General features: G+C 42.6%; 1 protein-coding gene across 2 annotated transcripts in view; it reads left to right on the forward strand.

Annotated features, from left to right (window-relative positions):
• LOC121314040 (sodium channel protein type 4 subunit alpha-like) overlaps window positions 1–22,932 on the forward strand; it is a 189,053-nt gene that overhangs the window by 63,066 nt on the left and 103,055 nt on the right. For both annotated transcript variants that reach the window (XM_041246825.1, XM_041246826.1), the window contains exons 9-12: window positions 4,557–4,698; window positions 5,410–5,607; window positions 7,701–7,871; window positions 8,914–9,267. In XM_041246825.1, coding sequence (XP_041102759.1) covers window positions 4,557–4,698; window positions 5,410–5,607; window positions 7,701–7,871; window positions 8,914–9,267 — 865 coding nt within the window. The remainder of the gene's footprint in view (window positions 1–4,556; window positions 4,699–5,409; window positions 5,608–7,700; window positions 7,872–8,913; window positions 9,268–22,932) is intronic.

Below are 22,932 nucleotides of genomic sequence, written 5' to 3' on the forward strand. Positions count from 1 at the left end.
ACATGATCTTACTGACTGTTCAGGGATCTGGTACAAACCGTCTATAAACATGATCACACTGACTGTTCAGGGATCTGGTACAAACTGTCTATAAACATGATCATACTGACTGTTCAGGGATCTGGTACAAACTGTCTATAAACATGATCATACAGACTGTTCAGGGATCTGGTACAAACTGTCTATAAACATGATCATACTGACTGTTCAGGGATCTGGTACAAACTGTCTATAAACATGATCTTACTGACTGTTCAGGGATCTGGTACAAACCGTCTATAAACATGATCATACTGACTGTTCAGGGATCTGGTACAAACGGTCTATAAACATGATCATACAGACTGTTCAGGGATCTGGTACAAACCGTCTATAAACATGATCATACAGACTGTTCAGGGATCTGGTACAAACAGTCTATAAACATGATCATACAGACTGTTCAGGGATCTGGTACAAACGGTCTATAAACATGACCTTACTGATTGTTCAGGGATGTGGTACAAACTGTCTATAAACATGATCTTACTGACTATTCAGGGATCTGGTACAAACTGTGAATAAACGTGATCTTACTGGCTGTTCAGGGATCTGGTACAAACTGTCTATAAACATGATCTTACTGACTGTTCAGGGATCTGGTACAAACTGTCTATAAACATGATCATACTGACTGTTGCAGGTCTGACCCACGAAATATGGGCCACTTGGGTGCTCTGTAAAGGTGCTATAACCGGTACTATAATCTATATTAAATTAGCTAGCCCTGATTCAAAGTGAAAATAAAGTCTGGGAAACAAAAATATATCCCAAATATTATCGCATTAATATTAGGATGCACAGGGCATCGCTCTTTATTCAAAACTATAAATCGGAGACCATTTTAATTGTTGCTTCTAAATGATGCATATGTAAATGAAATAGGTTCCTCTTGAGTTCCGTGTTGTGTTTAATTTCTCAGCAGCACTTCAGGTTTGAGCAGTACGCCCTTGTGTAAGTGTAGGGACATTCATTAAAGCAAAGGAAAAGGTAGTATCCATTATCCACAGTAGGCTTTGTTGTACCTCATCTAGTTGTGTTCTGCATTGCTTACGGTTACAGTTCAATGCTGTTTAGCTCAAAGATTAGCTATGCTTTATACCACATACTGTACATCTTCCTCATGATTTCTTGCCTATTTAATATCCAGTGATGCCGCTTCTCTGTCATTTTTTATTGTTGTTTCTGCTTATTTACCATCAAACTATTCCAGCAGCAGTGGCCCCGCTGTGTGAGTAATTCAATGGAAACCCACAGTTTCCGAGGGCACTGAGATTAAAGCTACACTTCCCCAGTGGGCATTTTCCAAACCGTCCCATTTCACAAATTCAACAGCCAGAGTGAAGTATACAAAAGTTTGTGATTCATTTTTTCACAATCGGTTTTAGCATAATGTACAGTAAGTGTGTTTTTCTTTGTCCCAGTTTATTTGCTGAATAATTTCCAAGGCCGTGGTTAGAGCACAGTGTATTACAGTGGGATAGCTGTGTTCTTTATTCCCCAGTTAATTGCTACACAGAGTATCTGATGTGTGCATAAACAGACACACTTCGTATTGCACATGGATAGTTGCGTAGTAACATATTCCCTTCATTTGTGACGTGCTTGTGGTTTCGTTGCACAGCACAGCTCGCTAACACAGGTCATGCAAAAGGCACTTGAGGATGAAACACAGTTCAAATCTGACATGGTGCTATTGACACTAAAATTACAGTGCAACACAGAGAGAGGGAAAACAGCCCTCCTGTACTCTGAAATGTAGCAAGTAACAATCTCCATGGGCAACAGCCTCCTAGATACAGTTGCTATAGGAACTTTAAGTTATTTTATCCTCATAGTGACCTTGGGTATCTATTAGCTTAGTGCATGATATTAACTCATAGCCTTCTTCTCCTTTAGGAGTTTGACATGTCTGTATTTACAGTGCTAGAGATACAACGTGTAGTCTGTTACTGGGTGGTAGGTGGTGCAGCTTGCTTATTCATTATTATTATTATTATTATTATTATTATTATTATTATTATTATTATTATTATTATTTATTATTATTATTATTATGTAGAGACCCCAGAGTCAAGTTTCGGAATGAGTCTAGTTTTGGTGACTGTACAATTTGTTTCAATCTGGCACAATTGTTATTCTCAGGGTAACAGGGAGGAGGCTGTGTGAACCAGCGACCTCGCACACTGTAAGCAAACGTCTTAACCAGAATACAAAAAAGCCTGGCCCGTCTGCATTTGTGATTTTAAAGCTTTTAACCTCCTCTCGTCTCACCAGCAGGGGTCAGAATCCATAACGGAAGTGTATCACACAGCACTGCCTGCTACACTAGCTGATGCCCAGAACTATACTGGGTTCCGTACTAAAGACAGACAAGAAAGACTACTGTGCTGTCACTTTTCCACTATGTCCTGGTGTCACCACACCCCTTTGGATTTCAGCAGGACACTGGGCTATGCAAAGATTGCAAAGGCATCATCTTAATGCGGTTTCCTTGGCCATAGGGCCTTCCATGGGCACAGCTGTGTGGGTGCTGAGTGAGAGAGCAGTGCCCCTGGCAGGCTCCCTGCAGAGCTGGGACTCAGAGGGGCTTCCATGGGCACAGCTGTGTGGGTGCTGAGTGAGAGAGCAGTGCCCCTCGCAGGCTCCCTGCAGAGCTGGGACTCAGAGGGGCTTCCATGGGCACAGTGTGTGGGTGCTGAGTGAGAGAGCGGTGGGCAGGCTCCCTGCAGAGCTGGGACTCAGAGGGGCTTCCATGGGCACAGCTGTGTGGGTGCTGAGTGAGAGAGCAGTGCCCCTGGCAGGCTCCCTGCAGAGCTGGGACTCAGAGGGGCTTCCATGGGCACAGCTGTGTGGGTGCTGAGTGAGAGAGCAGTGCCCCTGGCAGGCTCCCTGCAGAGCTGGGACTCAGAGGGGCTTCCATGGGCACAGTTGTGTGGGTGCTGAGTGAGAGAGCGGTCCCCCTGGCAGGCTCCCTGCAGAGCTGGGACTCAGAGGGGCTTCCATGGGCACAGTGTGTGGGTGCTGAGTGAGAGAGCGGTGGGCAGGCTCCCTGCAGAGCTGGGACTCAGAGGGACTTCCATGGGCACAGCTGTGTGGGTGCTGAGTGAGAGAGCAGTGCCCCTCGCAGGCTCCCTGCAGAGCTGGGACTCAGAGGGGCTTCCATGGGCACAGCTGTGTGGGTGCTGAGTGAGAGAGCAGTGCCCCTCGCAGGCTCCCTGCAGAGCTGGGACTCAGAGGGGCTTCCATGGGCACAGCTGTGTGGGTGCTGAGTGAGAGAGCAGTGCCCCTGACAGGCTCCCTGCAGAGATGGGACTCAGGGGGGCTCCATTCCAGCAAAACATTTAGCACATTTTTTGGACGCTGATCAATCCTTTTGACCAGAAAAGAAAAACAAACACCAGGAATGGAAAGCAGTACAAATCCCTCTCAAAGAGTATTGCAGCAGTGGGACGTACAGCAGTGTGCACATGTAGCAGAACACCTCAAGATTTGTCATTTACCTCCTTTATATCCCAACCTACAAGAAAACCTCTGGGTGTGACAATTTAGTTTGTCAGAAATTTGTGATAATGTTAGACCAATGAATGCTTTAATTAGATGTCTAAGGAGGCGGTGTGGCCCCGTGGTTAAAGTCCAGGGATGGTAACCAGAAGGTCACTGGTTCAGCTCCTGCCTCTGTCACTGACTGAATCACTGTGTGACCCTGAGCAATTTACTTAACTTCCTTGTGCTCCATCCTGCAGATGAGATGTTAAATCAATGTTCTATTGTAAGTGACTCTGCATATAATGCACAGTTCACAGCCTACCTGTAAAGTGCTTTGTGACAGTGGTCCACTATGAAAGGTGCTAAATAAATATATTATTATTATCTTAAACAACTTCTCAAAGGTTTCATACATTTTACCACTTGTGGTCATCAATTAAATTAGATAATCGATAATTTGCCAAATCTGACAATTTTCCAAGATTCCAGTTGTAGTGGTTTGATTTCATATGCACTTTTCACACTACTGTATTTACCACAAGCTACCCTTTAAGTTTTGTATCACAGCCTTGTGGCTGAGATTCATTTAGCCTCTTTTTACAGAATCAGACGCAGAATGGCAGGTTTAAGCACTGGCGTGCACTTTATATTATTTACAATAACAAAATGAAAGAAACCAAAACAAAACCTAACCCGTTTTGGAACGCTAACTAAACTCACCGGCTCCAGTTCTATCTAAAACCAGGCGGATAAGCTGCTTACCAATTAAAACAAAAGAGATTTCCTCTCCTCCTCTCCTAGTCAGTTACAGTATTGTCTGACCGTGCCTTGAAATTTAAGCCAAAATGGTATATAACCCACGCAGTTCTATACACTTGTATATTTATATACAGGGTAATACACTGTAATTAACATCATTTAAAAATAAGATATTGGACTTCATGTGGAAATACAATGCAAACAAGCTGGTGAAACAAGCTGCTTGCTGATTTGTTGTCTGAATTTCTTTTGTTCCCATTGTTTTTCAGGAATTGTCCTGATGGATACGTTTGCGTCAAGACAGGAGACAACCCAAATTACGGCTATACCAGTTTCGACACCTTCGGCTGGGCCTTTCTTGCTCTGTTTCGCCTCATGACTCAAGACTACTGGGAAAATCTTTATCAGCAGGTACAGGGTCGAGTTTCCACTAGCCGAGCTCAGCAGTGCCCTCTCCAATCTTTATTTTATATAGTGCCTTTCATAGTGGACCACCATCACAAAGCGCTTCACAAGGTGCAGTAGCAACAGAAAGACCTGCTAAACAAGTCATAGTTTGATAAAAGCTATGTTTATCAAATTACTGCATTTTATCATACACATGTGTTTGTATGTGCGTGTGTGTGTATGTTTCTCTGTATGTAAGTGTGTGTTTGCAGAATGTACATACTGTATGTATATAGGTGTCAACCAGGTTCCTTAATGTCTGAAAGCTGATCAGAAGTGTAACACTGAAGCGTGTGCAAGGAGCGTTCGATCATTTCTTTACTAACTGCTTAAAAATTAAAATGATTCCACTCTGGCTCCTGATAACCCCGTGGCATTCTGGGGAATGTAGTCCTACATCACCCTCCTAGGCTACATCTCTTCTCCACCCCCTACTCTGCCACACTATGTAACAGGCAGTGTTGTGTGATACTCTGCCTTTATGCTTTCGGACCAGTCCCCTGCCAAGCTCTTTTGCATTGTGGTTAAGACTCTCGCTTACAGTGCGCAGGGTCGCCAGTTTGTGCTCAGCCTCTGTATTGTTATACCTATGATGTCTAAAGTACAGGGAAAATTAAATCTTTGTTGTAAAGAAAAGAAAAAGACTTTCCTTTACTGTGTCTTCCCACACGTCAGACTCTCCGATCTGCGGGTAAGACCTACATGATCTTCTTCGTGCTGGTCATCTTCTTGGGGTCCTTCTACCTGGTCAACCTGATCCTGGCCGTGGTGGCGATGGCTTATGAGGAGCAGAACCAGGCGACCATCGCGGAGGCCTGGCATAAAGAGAAGGAATTTCAGGAGGCCATGGAACGACTGAAAAAGGAACAGCAGGTATGAGCATGAGGGCCATCTGTCTGCAGCTCTAGCTGTTATTGCAAAGGAACAGCAGGTATGAGCATGAGGGCCGTCTGTCTGCAGCTCTAGCTGTTATTGCAAAGGAACAGCAGGTATGAGCATGAGGGCCGTCTGTCTGCAGCTCTAGCTGTTATTGCAAAGGAACAGCAGGTATGAGCATGAGGGCCGTCTGTCTGCAGCTCTAGCTGTTATTGCAAAGGAACAGCAGGTATGAGCATGAGGGCCGTCTGTCTGCAGCTCTAGCTGTTATTGCAAAGGAACAGCAGGTATGAGCATGAGGGCCGTCTGTCTGCAGCTCTAGCTGTTATTGCAAAGGAACAGCAGGTATGAGAATGAGTCTGCAGCTCTAGCTGTTATTGCAAAGGAACAGCAGGTATGAGCATGAGGGCCGTCTGTCTGCAGCTCTAGCTGTTATTGCAAAGGAACAGCAGGTATGAGCATGAGGGCCGTCTGTCTGCAGCTCTAGCTGTTATTGCAAAGGAACAGCAGGTATGAGCATGAGGGCCGTCTGTCTGCAGCTCTAGCTGTTATTGCAAAGGAACAGCAGGTATGAGCATGAGGGCCGTCTGTCTGCAGCTCTAGCTGTTATTGCAAAGGAACAGCAGGTATGAGCATGAGGGCCGTCTGTCTGCAGCTCTAGCTGTTATTGCAAAGGAACAGCAGGTATGAGCTGAGGGCCGTCTGTCTGCAGCTCTAGCTGTTATTGCAAAGGAACAGCAGGTATGAGCATGAGGGCCGTCTGTCTGCAGCTCTAGCTGTTATTGCAAAGGAACAGCAGGTATGAGCATGAGGGCCGTCTGTCTGCAGCTCTAGCTGTTATTGCAAAGGAACAGCAGGTATGAGAATGAGGGCCGTCTGTCTGCAGCTCTAGCTGTTATTGCAAAGGAACAGCAGGTATGAGCTGAGGGCCGTCTGTCTGCAGCTCTAGCTGTTATTGCAAAGGAACAGCAGGTATGAGCATGAGGGCCGTCTGTCTGCAGCTCTAGCTGTTATTGCAAAGGAACAGCAGGTATGAGCATGAGGGCCGTCGGTCTGCAGCTCTAGCTGTTATTGCAAAGGAACAGCAGGTATGAGCATGAGGGCCATCTGTCTGCAGCTCTAGCTGTTATTGCAAAGGAACAGCAGGTATGAGCATGAGGGCCGTCTGTCTGCAGCTCTAGCTGTTACTGCCTCTGACTTTTAACTTCAGGAGAGTCTTATAGTAGATATTAATCAATTTTATGGGAGCATGTGTAGGGTTTTACTTTTTTTTTGTTTTTACTGATTTTCACAGTACATTGTCCCACTTTTTAAAATGATCTTTAGCGGATTATTAAAACGATGAGTGCATTGGCGGGATATTGTGGTAATGCTTTTCTGCTTAAACCCTTGCATGTATAATTCAGTATAATTCATTATTGAAATGCGCTTGTGGCATGATTCTGATTCTGTGTTTTACTGGAACACCATCACAAAGCATTTTACAAGATGCAGTAAATACAAGCCAACAATACTTCAACTACAGAGAAATGCACAACATATGATATACAGTAAAAAAATACATTAAATACAGTGGAAAGTACATAACACATGAAATAGTATATTACACCTATGTATGGAAAGGCTTGAGTTCACAGTTGTGATAATGTGAGATCACACTACTTTAAATTGTGTTTAAATGTTGAATTTCATTGAGCTGCTTAAGTTATAAGAGGCTACTGATCAGTTGTTGAATACACATTAAAAATAAATAACGTTAAACACATTGAACAGGTATGTTGCCCTTTATTTATATTTTAACAGAAATGATCACATTGTTGACAATCCTGCATACTGATTATTCACCAACATCACTCACCTCATTTTTTCCCCATCGATTTTCTTTTGGTTTTCAATTGTAAAAATAAGCACTGAGAAATTCCTAGGAAAATCTAAAAAAAATTAAAATAAATGAAGAACCCTAAGACTGTGTTGTGAGAAAGGTTGTGTTTTTTTGTACTGCATGTGTTTCACAGTCAAGCTGGGTGATAATATCTCCTGGTGATAGGTGACTCGTCTGAAGGGACACAATGGGTTGTTTCTTCTTTTAGGCAGTTGCTAACATCGCACAGGAGACTCTGGCATTGTCACCGCTCACTGTGAAAGACACCAAGGATAGAAAGAATTCGAAACAAAGGCAGCAGAGTCACTCAGAGGAGAATGGAGAGAATGGAGAGGAAGAGGAGAGATCCCAGTTAGACTGTGATGACAACCCACCGAAGGTAACGAGCAGAGCAGCGTTCTTCAGAAACGCACAGCAGTGCTGCTTTCCAGGGTGTCCAAACGGGAGGATTTCAATCACTGGACTTACGCCTAACAAACAAACATGTGTTCTGACAAGGAGTTAGGTCTGCTCTGCCTGCCTGTACAGTCACAGGCATGTCTCTTAGAGGACAGAACTTCCCGTTCGTCTGCCCTGGGCCCCTGGTGTACAAAACACACTGTCTGCAAAGCAGAACAATACTACTGCTACTGCTACTGCTACTGCTACTGCTACTGCTACTACTGTAATATATATATATATATATATATATATATAAACTGATGCAGTTATTTATTAAGCCGTTGCTGAGCTTGATATAAGAAACAGATTCCATGAATTCAGAAGTATAGTTTAGATGTATACTGTACATGCTTTCTTTCCATTTACTACACTTGTTATATTGTCAAAATATGAGATTATTGTGCAAAGGTGCTGTACTGTTTCACATGGCATAGACAATAATAATAAACACACTTGTGTTGCTTTCTATGTGTGAAAGATGGTTCTCAGGCCTCATGCCTCATGCAGAATGTGCATGCCGTCACAAACAGGAAACATGGTTTGCAATGCACGGTCTGAAAGGTGATAAGTGATGAAGAAATTTATAGTGCGACCTCTAGAAATCCATCACGTCCACTAACTTAGAGTGTGACCTCCAGAAATCTGGGAGCTTTTCTACATAAAAAATAAAAAATAAATCGTGGAAATTTTGAGTCCCAGCTTGGCTGTTGTGTTTGTATAGTGCTTCTATACTGTTTCTTTTGAGTACTTCTTTAGTATAATGTTCGCATTGTAAGTACAGCTATAATGAAACTCAATTGAGGGCAAGGTCCATTGCACCGATGAGTAATGGTAATTGTAATGAGTAATTAATTTTTTTATATATATAAATCAATATTTCTTGAGGAAAATAAAAATAGATTAAGATGATTTAAATTTAAATAAGACTTAATACAGTCAGTACTCATTCCTATGGCTGTATCTGCTTGGTATCCTTTCAGGCTCACCCATGCATTAGCAGGGTGCTCCTCTCTGCCAGCAGAAGGGGAAGCCATGGGAGCATCTTTCATTTCCGCCCCCGAAACAAGGACTCTGAGGCGGATTTTGCGGATGATGAGTACAGTGTGCCGGGGGACAGCGACAGCCGCACAGGTTCGCTCTTGGTACCCTGGTCCAGAAGGAAGAACAGCAGCCTAAGCATAGCCAGCCATTGCTCTCAAACCAACATCCCCAGCCTGACCATCAACGGGAAGTTGAACATCCACATGGATCACAATGGAGTGGAGTGTTTGGGGCCGCCTTCATCGCTAACCCTGCCTGCAGTGGTGGTGGATCTGCCAACGACGGAAGAGAACGTGAGTACACAATGGACCCTTCTATCATACTGGATTGTTTGAAGCCAGCGTGCTCATGGGCTGCTGAATGTGCTTGTGGGCTTTCGTACCTGGACACACACTACATCTGATAGGATCTTTTGTATCCTCGATACTGTGCAGTTCAGCCAACGAGCCATTGGCATTCCATGTCTGACAGGTTCGAAAGCAATCTTTAAAATGAACAGTGTTTCAGGGTTGCAGGAGAGAATGAAGAAACTTGCCTGCTTCAGCAGGCAGTGTTATAATGGAAACCCTTTGGGCAGGATTTTCAAAAGTTTGTAAATGGTAACTCCAGTGTTAATCAACAAATCGGTGTGTAGCGTTGATTTTGGCATTTTCAAGCAGTCCTTATGCCTATTTCGTTATTACATAATCATCCCAATGTGATTTCCGAAATTATGCTGATTTACGAAATAATGTTAATATCTTAACGAGCAGGGCTTCTTCCAACTATTTCTTTTGTTGGCGTGGGAATTTAAATGCAAATCCATGTTAATTGTCATGATTTATCAGGAGTTAATTTGCACTTGCAAAAAGAGGCTTTTAATTAACAAAAGAGTGAAACAGGCATTTAACAGACCGTGTCTGTGACGCCTGTAATACAGAGAGAGAATGTAGAGGACCAGGGTTCATTTCTTACAGATTACCTTGATAATTCAATATTTGTAATTATGAAAATATTTTAGCCTTTGAAATACTTGTGGTTATGAATTAGATTTATTCACTTATTTTAACCATTTGTAACCTTACGGAATGTTTGTTGTATAACAACTACTGAAGCTCTCGTTACTGCACCACGAGTTCAATACAATAACACTGGTGTTTGAGAATCACTTGCTTCTAAAGCTCTCGTTACTGCACCACGAGTTCAATACAATAACACTGGTGTTTGAGAATCACTTGCTGCTAAAGCTCTCGTTACTGCATCACGAGTTCAATACAATAACACTGGTGTTTGAGAATCTCTTGCTGCTAAAGCTCTCGTTACTGTACCACGAGTTCAATACAATAACACTGGTGTTTGAGAATCGCTTGCTGCTAAAGCTCTCGTTACTGCACCACGAGTTCAATACAATAACACTGGTGTTTGAGAATCACTTGCTGCTAAAGCTCTCGTTACTGCATCACGAGTTCAATACAATAACACTGGTGTTTGAGAATCACTTGCTGCTAAAGCTCTCGTTACTGCACCACGAGTTCAATACAATAACACTGGTGTTTGAGAATCACTTGCTTCTAAAGCTCTCGTTACTGCATCACAAGTTCAATACAATAACACTGGTGTTTGAGAATCACTTGCTGCTAAAGCTCTCGTTACTGCACCACGAGTTCAATACAATAACACTGGTGTTTGAGAATCGCTTGCTGCTAAAGCTCTCGTTACTGCACCACGAGTTCAATACAATAACACTGGTGTTTGAGAATCACTTGCTGCTAAAGCTCTCGTTACTGCACCACGAGTTCAATACAATAACACTGGTGTTTGAGAATCACTTGCTGCTAAAGCTCTCGTTACTGTACCACGAGTTCAATACAATAACACTGGTGTTTGAGAATCACTTGCTGCTAAAGCTCTCGTTACTGCACCACGAGTTCAATACAATAACACTGGTGTTTGAGAATCGCTTGCTGCTAAAGCTCTCGTTACTGCACCACGAGTTCAATACAATAACACTGGTGTTTGAGAATCGCTTGCTGCTAAAGCTCTCGTTACTGTACCACGAGTTCAATACAATAACACTGGTGTTTGAGAATCGCTTGCTGCTAAAGCTCTCGTTACTGCACCACGAGTTCAATACAATAACACTGGTGTTTGAGAATCGCTTGCTGCTAAAGCTCTCGTTACTGCACCACGAGTTCAATACAATAACACTGGTGTTTGAGAATCGCTTGCTGCTAAAGCTCTCGTTACTGCACCACGAGTTCAATACAATAACACTGGTGTTTGAGAATCGCTTGCTGCTAAAGCTCTCGTTACTGCACCACGAGTTCAATACAATAACACTGGTGTTTGAGAATCGCTTGCTGCTAAAGCTCTCGTTACTGCACCACGAGTTCAATACAATAACACTGGTGTTTGAGAATCGCTTGCTGCTAAAGCTCTCGTTACTGCACCACGAGTTCAATACAATAACACTGGTGTTTGAGAATCGCTTGCTGCTAAAGCTCTCGTTACTGCACCACGAGTTCAATAACACTGGTGTTTGAGAATCTCTTGCTGCTACAATAACACTGGTGTTTGAGAATCACTTGCTGCTAAAGCTCTCGTTACTGCACCACGAGTTCAATACAATAACACTGGTGTTTGAGAATCGCTTGCTGCTAAAGCTCTCGTTACTGCACCACGAGTTCAATACAATAACACTGGTGTTTGAGAATCACTTGCTGCTAAAGCTCTCGTTACTGCACCACGAGTTCAATACAATAACACTGGTGTTTGAGAATCGCTTGCTGCTAAAGCTCTCGTTACTGCACCACGAGTTCAATACAATAACACTGGTGTTTGAGAATCGCTTGCTGCTAAAGCTCTCGTTACTGCACCACGAGTTCAATACAATAACACTGGTGTTTGAGAATCGCTTGCTGCTAAAGCTCTCGTTACTGCACCACGAGTTCAATACAATAACACTGGTGTTTGAGAATCGCTTGCTGCTAAAGCTCTCGTTACTGCACCACGAGTTCAATACAATAACACTGGTGTTTGAGAATCGCTTGCTGCTAAAGCTCTCGTTACTGCACCACGAGTTCAATACAATAACACTGGTGTTTGAGAATCGCTTGCTGCTAAAGCTCTCGTTACTGCACCACGAGTTCAATACAATAACACTGGTGTTTGAGAATCGCTTGCTGCTAAAGCTCTCGTTACTGCACCACGAGTTCAATACAATAACACTGGTGTTTGAGAATCGCTTGCTGCTAAAGCTCTCGTTACTGCACCACGAGTTCAATACAATAACACTGGTGTTTGAGAATCGCTTGCTGCTAAAGCTCTCGTTACTGCACCACGAGTTCAATACAATAACACTGGTGTTTGAGAATCACTTGCTGCTAAAGCTCTCGTTACTGCACCACGAGTTCAATACAATAACACTGGTGTTTGAGAATCGCTTGCTGCTAAAGCTCTCGTTACTGCACCACGAGTTCAATACAATAACACTGGTGTTTGAGAATCGCTTGCTGCTAAAGCTCTCGTTACTGCACCACGAGTTCAATACAATAACACTGGTGTTTGAGAATCGCTTGCTGCTAAAGCTCTCGTTACTGCACCACGAGTTCAATACAATAACACTGGTGTTTGAGAATCGCTTGCTGCTAAAGCTCTCGTTACTGCACCACGAGTTCAATACAATAACACTGGTGTTTGAGAATCGCTTGCTGCTAAAGCTCTCGTTACTGCACCACGAGTTCAATACAATAACACTGGTGTTTGAGAATCACTTGCTGCTAAAGCTCTCGTTACTGCACCACGAGTTCAATACAATAACACTGGTGTTTGAGAATCGCTTGCTGCTAAAGCTCTCGTTACTGCACCACGAGTTCAATACAATAACACTGGTGTTTGAGAATCACTTGCTGCTAAAGCTCTCGTTACTGCACCACGAGTTCAATACAATAACACTGGTGTTTGAGAATCGCTTGCTGCTAAAGCTCTCGTTACTGCACCACGAGTTCAATACAATAACACTGGTGTTTGAGAATCACTTGCTGCTAAAGCTCTCGTTACTGCACCACGAGTTCAATACAATAACACTGGTGTTTGAGAATCACTTGCTGCTAAAGCTCTCGTTACTGCACCACGAGTTCAATACAATAACACTGGTGTTTGAGAATCACTTGCTGCTAAAGCTCTCGTTACTGCACCACGAGTTCAATACAATAACACTGGTGTTTGAGAATCGCTTGCTGCTAAAGCTCTCGTTACTGCACCACGAGTTCAATACAATAACACTGGTGTTTGAGAATCGCTTGCTGCTAAAGCTCTCGTTACTGCACCACGAGTTCAATACAATAACACTGGTGTTTGAGAATCGCTTGCTGCTAAAGCTCTCGTTACTGCACCACGAGTTCAATACAATAACACTGGTGTTTGAGAATCGCTTGCTGCTAAAGCTCTCGTTACTGCACCACGAGTTCAATACAATAACACTGGTGTTTGAGAATCGCTTGCTGCTAAAGCTCTCGTTACTGCACCACGAGTTCAATACAATAACACTGGTGTTTTTACTGCACCACGAGTTCACTTGCTGCTAAAGCTCTCGTTACTGCACCACGAGTTCAATACAATAACACTGGTGTTTGAGAATCACTTGCTGCTAAAGCTCTCGTTACTGCACCACGAGTTCAATACAATAACACTGGTGTTTGAGAATCGCTTGCTGCTAAAGCTCTCGTTACTGCACCACGAGTTCAATACAATAACACTGGTGTTTGAGAATCGCTTGCTGCTAAAGCTCTCGTTACTGCACCACGAGTTCAATACAATAACACTGGTGTTTGAGAATCGCTTGCTGCTAAAGCTCTCGTTACTGCACCACGAGTTCAATACAATAACACTGGTGTTTGAGAATCGCTTGCTGCTAAAGCTCTCGTTACTGCACCACGAGTTCAATACAATAACACTGGTGTTTGAGAATCGCTTGCTGCTAAAGCTCTCGTTACTGCACCACGAGTTCAATACAATAACACTGGTGTTTGAGAATCGCTTGCTGCTAAAGCTCTCGTTACTGCACCACGAGTTCAATACAATAACACTGGTGTTTGAGAATCGCTTGCTGCTAAAGCTCTCGTTACTGCACCACGAGTTCAATACAATAACACTGGTGTTTGAGAATCGCTTGCTGCTAAAGCTCTCGTTACTGCACCACGAGTTCAATACAATAACACTGGTGTTTGAGAATCGCTTGCTTGCTAAAGCTCTCGTTACTGCACCACGAGTTCAATACAATAACACTGGTGTTTGAGAATCGCTTGCTGCTAAAGCTCTCGTTACTGCACCACGAGTTCAATACAATAACACTGGTGTTTGAGAATCACTTGCTGCTAAAGCTCTCGTTACTGCACCACGAGTTCAATACAATAACACTGGTGTTTGAGAATCACTTGCTGCTAAAGCTCTCGTTACTGCACCACGAGTTCAATACAATAACACTGGTGTTTGAGAATCACTTGCTGCTAAAGCTCTCGTTACTGCACCACGAGTTCAATACAATAACACTGGTGTTTGAGAATCACTTGCTGCTAAAGCTCTCGTTACTGCACCACGAGTTCAATACAATAACACTGGTGTTTGAGAATCGCTTGCTGCTAAAGCTCTCGTTACTGCACCACGAGTTCAATACAATAACACTGGTGTTTGAGAATCGCTTGCTGCTAAAGCTCTCGTTACTGCACCACGAGTTCAATACAATAACACTGGTGTTTGAGAATCGCTTGCTGCTAAAGCTCTCGTTACTGCACCACGAGTTCAATACAATAACACTGGTGTTTGAGAATCGCTTGCTGCTAAAGCTCTCGTTACTGCACCACGAGTTCAATACAATAACACTGGTGTTTGAGAATCGCTTGCTGCTAAAGCTCTCGTTACTGCACCACGAGTTCAATACAATAACACTGGTGTTTGAGAATCACTTGCTGCTAAAGCTCTCGTTACTGCACCACGAGTTCAATACAATAACACTGGTGTTTGAGAATCACTTGCTGCTAAAGCTCTCGTTACTGCACCACGAGTTCAATACAATAACACTGGTGTTTGAGAATCACTTGCTGCTAAAGCTCTCGTTACTGCACCACGAGTTCAATACAATAACACTGGTGTTTGAGAATCGCTTGCTGCTAAAGCTCTCGTTACTGCACCACGAGTTCAATACAATAACACTGGTGTTTGAGAATCGCTTGCTGCTAAAGCTCTCGTTACTGCACCACGAGTTCAATACAATAACACTGGTGTTTGAGAATCACTTGCTGCTAAAGCTCTCGTTACTGCACCACGAGTTCAATACAATAACACTGGTGTTTGAGAATCACTTGCTGCTAAAGCTCTCGTTACTGCACCACGAGTTCAATACAATAACACTGGTGTTTGAGAATCACTTGCTGCTAAAGCTCTCGTTACTGCACCACGAGTTCAATACAATAACACTGGTGTTTGAGAATCACTTGCTGCTAAAGCTCTCGTTACTGCACCACGAGTTCAATACAATAACACTGGTGTTTGAGAATCGCTTGCTGCTAAAGCTCTCGTTACTGCACCACTATAGTTCAATACAATAACACTGGTGTTAAAGCTCTCGTTACTGCACCACGAGTTCAATACAATAACACTGGTGTTTGAGAATCACTTGCTGCTAAAGCTCTCGTTACTGCACCACGAGTTCAATACAATAACACTGGTGTTTGAGAATCGCTTGCTGCTAAAGCTCTCGTTACTGCACCACGAGTTCAATACAATAACACTGGTGTTTGAGAATCGCTTGCTGCTAAAGCTCTCGTTACTGCACCACGAGTTCAATACAATAACACTGGTGTTTGAGAATCGCTTGCTGCTAAAGCTCTCGTTACTGCACCACGAGTTCAATACAATAACACTGGTGTTTGAGAATCGCTTGCTGCTAAAGCTCTCGTTACTGCACCACGAGTTCAATACAATAACACTGGTGTTTGAGAATCGCTTGCTGCTAAAGCTCTCGTTACTGCACCACGAGTTCAATACAATAACACTGGTGTTTGAGAATCACTTGCTTGCTGCTAAAGCTCTCGTTACTGCACCACGAGTTCAATACAATAACACTGGTGTTTGAGAATCGCTTGCTGCTAAAGCTCTCGTTACTGCACCACGAGTTCAATACAATAACACTGGTGTTTGAGAATCGCTTGCTGCTAAAGCTCTCGTTACTGCACCACGAGTTCAATACAATAACACTGGTGTTTGAGAATCGCTTGCTGCTAAAGCTCTCGTTACTGCACCACGAGTTCAATACAATAACACTGGTGTTTGAGAATCGCTTGCTGCTAAAGCTCTCGTTACTGCACCACGAGTTCAATACAATAACACTGGTGTTTGAGAATCGCTTGCTGCTAAAGCTCTCGTTACTGCACCACGAGTTCAATACAATAACACTGGTGTTTGAGAATCACTTGCTGCTAAAGCTCTCGTTACTGCACCACGAGTTCAATACAATAACACTGGTGTTTGAGAATCGCTTGCTGCTAAAGCTCTCGTTACTGCACCACGAGTTCAATACAATAACACTGGTGTTTGAGAATCGCTTGCTGCTAAAGCTCTCGTTACTGCACCACGAGTTCAATACAATAACACTGGTGTTTGAGAATCGCTTGCTGCTAAAGCTCTCGTTACTGCACCACGAGTTCAATACAATAACACTGGTGTTTGAGAATCACTTGCTGCTAAAGCTCTCGTTACTGCACCACGAGTTCAATACAATAACACTGGTGTTTGAGAATCGCTTGCTGCTAAAGCTCTCGTTACTGCACCACGAGTTCAATACAATAACACTGGTGTTTGAGAATCGCTTGCTGCTAAAGCTCTCGTTACTGCACCACGAGTTCAATACAATAACACTGGTGTTTGAGAATCACTTGCTGCTAAAGCTCTCGTTACTGCACCACGAGTTCAATACAATAACACTGGTGTTTGAGAATCACTTGCTGCTAAAGCTCTCGTTACTGCACCACGAGTTCAATACAATAACACTGGTGTTTGAGAATCACTTGCTGCTAAAGCTCTCGTTACTGCACCACGAGTTCAATACAATAACACTGGTGTTTGAGAATCACTTGCTGCTAAAGCTCTCGTTACTGCACCACGAGTTCAATACAATAACACTGGTGTTTGAGAATCGCTTGCTGCTAAAGCTCTCGTTACTGCACCACGAGTTCAATACAATAACACTGGTGTTTGAGAATCGCTTGCTGCTAAAGCTCTCGTTACTGCACCACGAGTTCAATACAATAACACTGGTGTTTGAGAATCGCTTGCTGCTAAAGCTCTCGTTACTGCACCACGAGTTCAATACAATAACACTGGTGTTTGAGAATCACTTGCTGCTAAAGCTCTCGTTACTGCACCACGAGTTCAATACAATAACACTGGTGTTTGAGAATCGCTTGCTGCTAAAGCTCTCGTTACTGCACCACGAGTTCAATACAATAACACTGGTGTTTGAGAATCACTTGCTGCTAAAGCTCTCGTTACTGCACCACGAGTTCAATACAATAACACTGGTGTTTGAGAATCACTTGCTGCTAAAGCTCTCGTTACTGCACCACGAGTTCAATACAATAACACTGGTGTTTGAGAATCACTTGCTGCTAAAGCTCTCGTTACTGCACCACGAGTTCAATACAATAACACTGGTGTTTGAGAATCACTTGCTGCTAAAGCTCTCGTTACTGCACCACGAGTTCAATACAATAACACTGGTGTTTGAGAATCACTTGCTGCTAAAGCTCTCGTTACTGCACCACGAGTTCAATACAATAACACTGGTGTTTGAGAATCACTTGCTGCTAAAGCTCTCGTTACTGCACCACGAGTTCAATACAATAACACTGGTGTTTGAGAATCACTTGCTGCTAAAGCTCTCGTTACTGCACCACGAGTTCAATACAATAACACTGGTGTTTGAGAATCACTTGCTGCTAAAGCTCTCGTTACTGCACCACGAGTTCAATACAATAACACTGGTGTTTGAGAATCACTTGCTGCTAAAGCTCTCGTTACTGCACCACGACCATGAGTTCAATACAATAACACTGGTGTTTGAGAATCACTTGCTGCTAAAGCTCTCGTTACTGTTCAATACAATAACACTGGTGTTTGAGAATCGCTTGCTGCTAAAGCTCTCGTTACTGCACCACGAGTTCAATACAATAACACTGGTGTTTGAGAATCGCTTGCTGCTAAAGCTCTCGTTACTGCACCACGAGTTCAATACAATAACACTGGTGTTTGAGAATCGCTTGCTGCTAAAGCTCTCGTTACTGCACCACGAGTTCAATACAATAACACTGGTGTTTGAGAATCACTTGCTGCTAAAGCTCTCGTTACTGCACCACGAGTTCAATACAATAACACTGGTGTTTGAGAATCACTTGCTGCTAAAGCTCTCGTTACTGCACCACGAGTTCAATACAATAACACTGGTGTTTGAGAATCACTTGCTGCTAAAGCTCTCGTTACTGCACCACGAGTTCAATACAATAACACTGGTGTTTGAGAATCGCTTGCTGCTAAAGCTCTCGTTACTGCACCACGAGTTCAATACAATAACACTGGTGTTTGAGAATCACTTGCTGCTAAAGCTCTCGTTACTGCACCACGAGTTCAATACAATAACACTGGTGTTTGAGAATCACTTGCTGCTAAAGCTCTCGTTACTGCACCACGAGTTCAATACAATAACACTGGTGTTTGAGAATCACTTGCTGCTAAAGCTCTCGTTACTGCACCACGAGTTCAATACAATAACACTGGTGTTTGAGAATCACTTGCTGCTAAAGCTCTCGTTACTGCATCACGAGTTCAATACAATAACACTGGTGTTTGAGAATCACTTGCTGCTAAAGCTCTCGTTACTGCACCACGAGTTCAATACAATAACACTGGTGTTTGAGAATCGCTTGCTGCTAAAGCTCTCGTTACTGCACCACGAGTTCAATACAATAACACTGGTGTTTGAGAATCGCTTGCTGCTAAAGCTCTCGTTACTGCACCACGAGTTCAATACAATAACACTGGTGTTTGAGAATCGCTTGCTGCTAAAGCTCTCGTTACTGCACCACGAGTTCAATACAATAACACTGGTGTTTGAGAATCACTTGCTGCTAAAGCTCTCGTTACTGCACCACGAGTTCAATACAATAACACTGGTGTTTGAGAATCACTTGCTGCTAAAGCTCTCGTTACTGTACCACGAGTTCAATACAATAACAGTGGTGTTTGAGAATCGCTTGCTGCTAAAGCTCTCGTTACTGCATCACAAGTTCAATACAATAACACTGGTGTTTGAGAATCACATGCTGCTAAAGCTCTCGTTACTGTATCACGAGTTCAATACAATAACACTGGTGTTTGAGAATCACTTGCTGCTAAAGCTCTCGTTACTGCATCACGAGTTCAATACAATAACACTGGTGTTTGAGAATCGCTTGCTGCTAAAGCTCTCGTTACTGTATCACGAGTTCGATGCAGTAACACCTGTTTTTTAAAAATCCTGCCCTTTGAATCTAGCTGCGGTGGAAATTCACCAGCATTGTCTTTTACATTTCACACCCTATAGAGGGGATTCAATCCAAACATTTGTTTCTGTTATTTCTCTCTTCTACGACTGCATTCAATCAGCCCTTGTTAGTACAATGGATATTTGTCGTTAAAGGAGGTTCACACTTATTGCTTTCTAATGCATGGTGTGTTCAGGGCTGTCTGCCTGTGTCTGAAAGTTTGATTGAATAACATCCCACAGGCTCATGAAGTAGTGTAGTACTTTTAGATTGAATCTCACTTTGTTTTGTTATTTCCTGGCATGCCCTTATAGACTGTGACTGTGACACATAAATACCCACAAACACAGAACTAAATAAAGACTGCTCAAGGTGCAACTGTAAGTAACAGATTTATTATAAAAAATACATACTGTCACTTTAACATGTGTGCACGTGTGAGAGAGAGGACATGAAAGATTGAATGGGTGATGTTATGTGCCAGGGCTGAAGTCTGCAGTGATGTAAGCTGATAAAGCGTGCTGCTGAGTACAGCAGAGAGTACCCAGGAGCAGGATTTGTTTTAAAGCCATTCGAAGCAACGCTGAGCTGAGGAGTTGTCTTTAATGAATTCTTCATGGATTTGTGCTGTTCATCTTTTAAAGGGTTTTGCTTTTAAGCCAGACTCATTTAATACAAGATAACAGTCAGTTCTTTACCACTAGTGAGCTAGATTGATATTATTTTAAACCAGTGACATTTAGATACATTAGGACAATTAGATATTTTACAGAAACTTGCTATGGTTTCTATTAATCAGACAATAATCCCATTATGTATAGCAGGGTTTTAATGGATTCGTGATTAAAGAGTCCTGGTTGTTACTTTGACAGCTTCACACCTGCAGGAATATCAGTTCATATTCCTGTTTGTATAATCGGGAAAGGCGTAATCAAGTTACTCTATATCTGGGAGACACAAGAATAAACGTTACCTGGATTGGTTCCACAAACATCTGCCTCAAAGTCGTTTTCTTTCTATATAATTTCATATCACAAGCAAACAGGTGTGATTAATTGATTCATCGTTGGATGATTAATCAATCAATAAAAAATGTCACGATAGAAACCCTTAATTATAACCAAGACTTTAAAATCCATTTTTTACCTCTTGTTCTGGGGCTGACCCTGGAAAGCCCTCCAACCCAGATTTTTTTTTTTTTTTTTCTGCATTTGTTTTGATCTTGGCATACCCCATGCAAATCTGTTGCAAGGGGCTTTGGTAAACAGACTGCCATTTATACTGGTTACATGCACCCTTTCTTACAAAGTAAGTTTTCTATTGATTTATTGAATTTTTTTTTTTTTTTGTCTGAAACTGGGCGACTTCGTTTGTAAGTTTGTTTATTTTTCAATTTCTGTATATTCCTCTATATTGCCTCTGTGCCTCCATGTTGAGATTTTCCATGCACAGCTGCAGAGGGGACAGAAATTACAACGGCATATCCCTAGTGATCATTTAAAACAATTAGAATAATGACTTCAGAAATCCAGCTTTAGCAATCTTTTCAAAAGCAAAAGTGATCGAAAAAGGACATTAGTTACTTAGTCTGGCAAACAATCTAAGCCGAAATGCCAATAGAGAATTTGTTGTCTAGCTTTAAACATTTAAACATCCACAACAACGTGAGGTATAAAAATGAAATAACAAGCATGCTCCCTGGAGAGTTTGAAATAGCAGTGGGGAGGGGGGAGACTCCTGGTTGTCTAGGAAATGTAGCTCCAGCTCTGTGGAGCTACATGCTCATTTGAGATGCACTTAGGGGACTGTTCTCTTGCATAAGGCAGACCAGGTATTCCACTACCCAAAACATGTGGTTATCCAAAATGACAATCAGAGCTCTGTGTCAGTGATTAGTGAGGAGCAGAAGGGCATTACATAATTACAAAGTCATCACAGATATGCAAATATGGAATAACTGAATCAAAATCCCTATCATTTGTGTAAAGTGGACACACAACCTATTTGCCAGCAGGCAGTCTTACTATGTACACCACGTCAAGCACGTATTTATTTATATTTATATATTTGTGTTTATGATGGCGAAAAGTTGTGTTTTATTGTTTGTTTTTAACTAAAACTTGTGAGAATGTGGCTGGAGCCTTCACAATGTAATTGTTTTATTGATAATTAATTAAGGCTCCAGCCACACCTTAAAAGAACCGCCTCCAGGCTGATCAAGGCCTTTTTGAGCCAGAGACGGGAGTGCTGTGTTGAATTGGAGAATATCAGAGAAGCAACTGCTACCGCTGTACCACGCAGTGTTTGTTTGTTGGTTTATTTTGGCCACCGAGCTCTTTTGTTTGGTGTATTGTAAAGTGTTTTGTTTATTACTTCATTTATTATTAAAAGCTGAGTGCAATCGCGTCTCATTCCCCGTACTTACCTTTCCTGCCTTGCCTTTGTTTACTTTCTGGCCTGCCTGAAGTCACACTTCTTGCCATCTTGCCTCTGGAAGTCATTGGTAATCTTCAGGAGTATTAAGGGATAATTTATTATCATCTACTGTACATTTTCCTAATATATAATTTCCAACCCGTTTAATATCGTATGTGTCTTCAGTATGATTCTCAAGGCTGATTGTGGGGAAGCATTTCAGTGTTGCACAGGCTTCAGTGCACAGTGTAGCACTAATATTCTTCCCCATAACCAGCCTTTAGTATTTCTGAAGCATTTTTCTTTTTTTGCTTTCCGGTCAGCTTCAAGAAATGAAGGAACTCAGGACTGGTACTCAAATGCAAGTGAATGTACTTATTTTAAAGAAAATAATATATCTATAAAAACCCATGTGTAACGTTATATCAGGAGGAGGCTTGTGTTCGTAGAAGAACTCAAGCTCTCCAGAAACAGCACACTGCTATAGGGATGTGCAGACAGGTGGGATTGTCAGTGTTCAGTCTCCTGTCTGTAGGGGTTGTCAGTGTTCAGTCTCCTGTCTGCAGTGATTGTCAGTGTTCAGTCTCCTGTCTGTAGGGGTTGTCAGTGTTCAGTCTCCTGTCTGCAGTGATTGTCAGTGTTCAGTCTCCTGTCTGCTGTATTGTCAGTGTTCAGTCTCCTGTCTGTAGGGATTGTCAGTGTTCAGTCTCCTGTCTGTAGGGATTGTCAGTGTTCAGTCTCCTGTCTGCTGGGATTGTCAGTGTTCAGCTGCAATGCATTCTGTGCAGCTGTATGCTGTCCCGTCATCACGTGTGAAATTCATTGACTAGACTTGTGACTTTAACATGTGACACCGTTAAGGAGTCAACAAGTGACGGTTGAAAGACATCCAAATTAGTAATCTATAGCCTGCATTATTGAAACCAGGATATGACCCCACTTCTTATATATTCCAAGTGGCTCTTGTTATTCCTGAGAGTAATGAGACAG

This window comes from Polyodon spathula, chromosome 4, assembly GCF_017654505.1.
Source record: "Polyodon spathula isolate WHYD16114869_AA chromosome 4, ASM1765450v1, whole genome shotgun sequence".
Classification (NCBI taxonomy): domain Eukaryota; kingdom Metazoa; phylum Chordata; class Actinopteri; order Acipenseriformes; family Polyodontidae; genus Polyodon; species Polyodon spathula.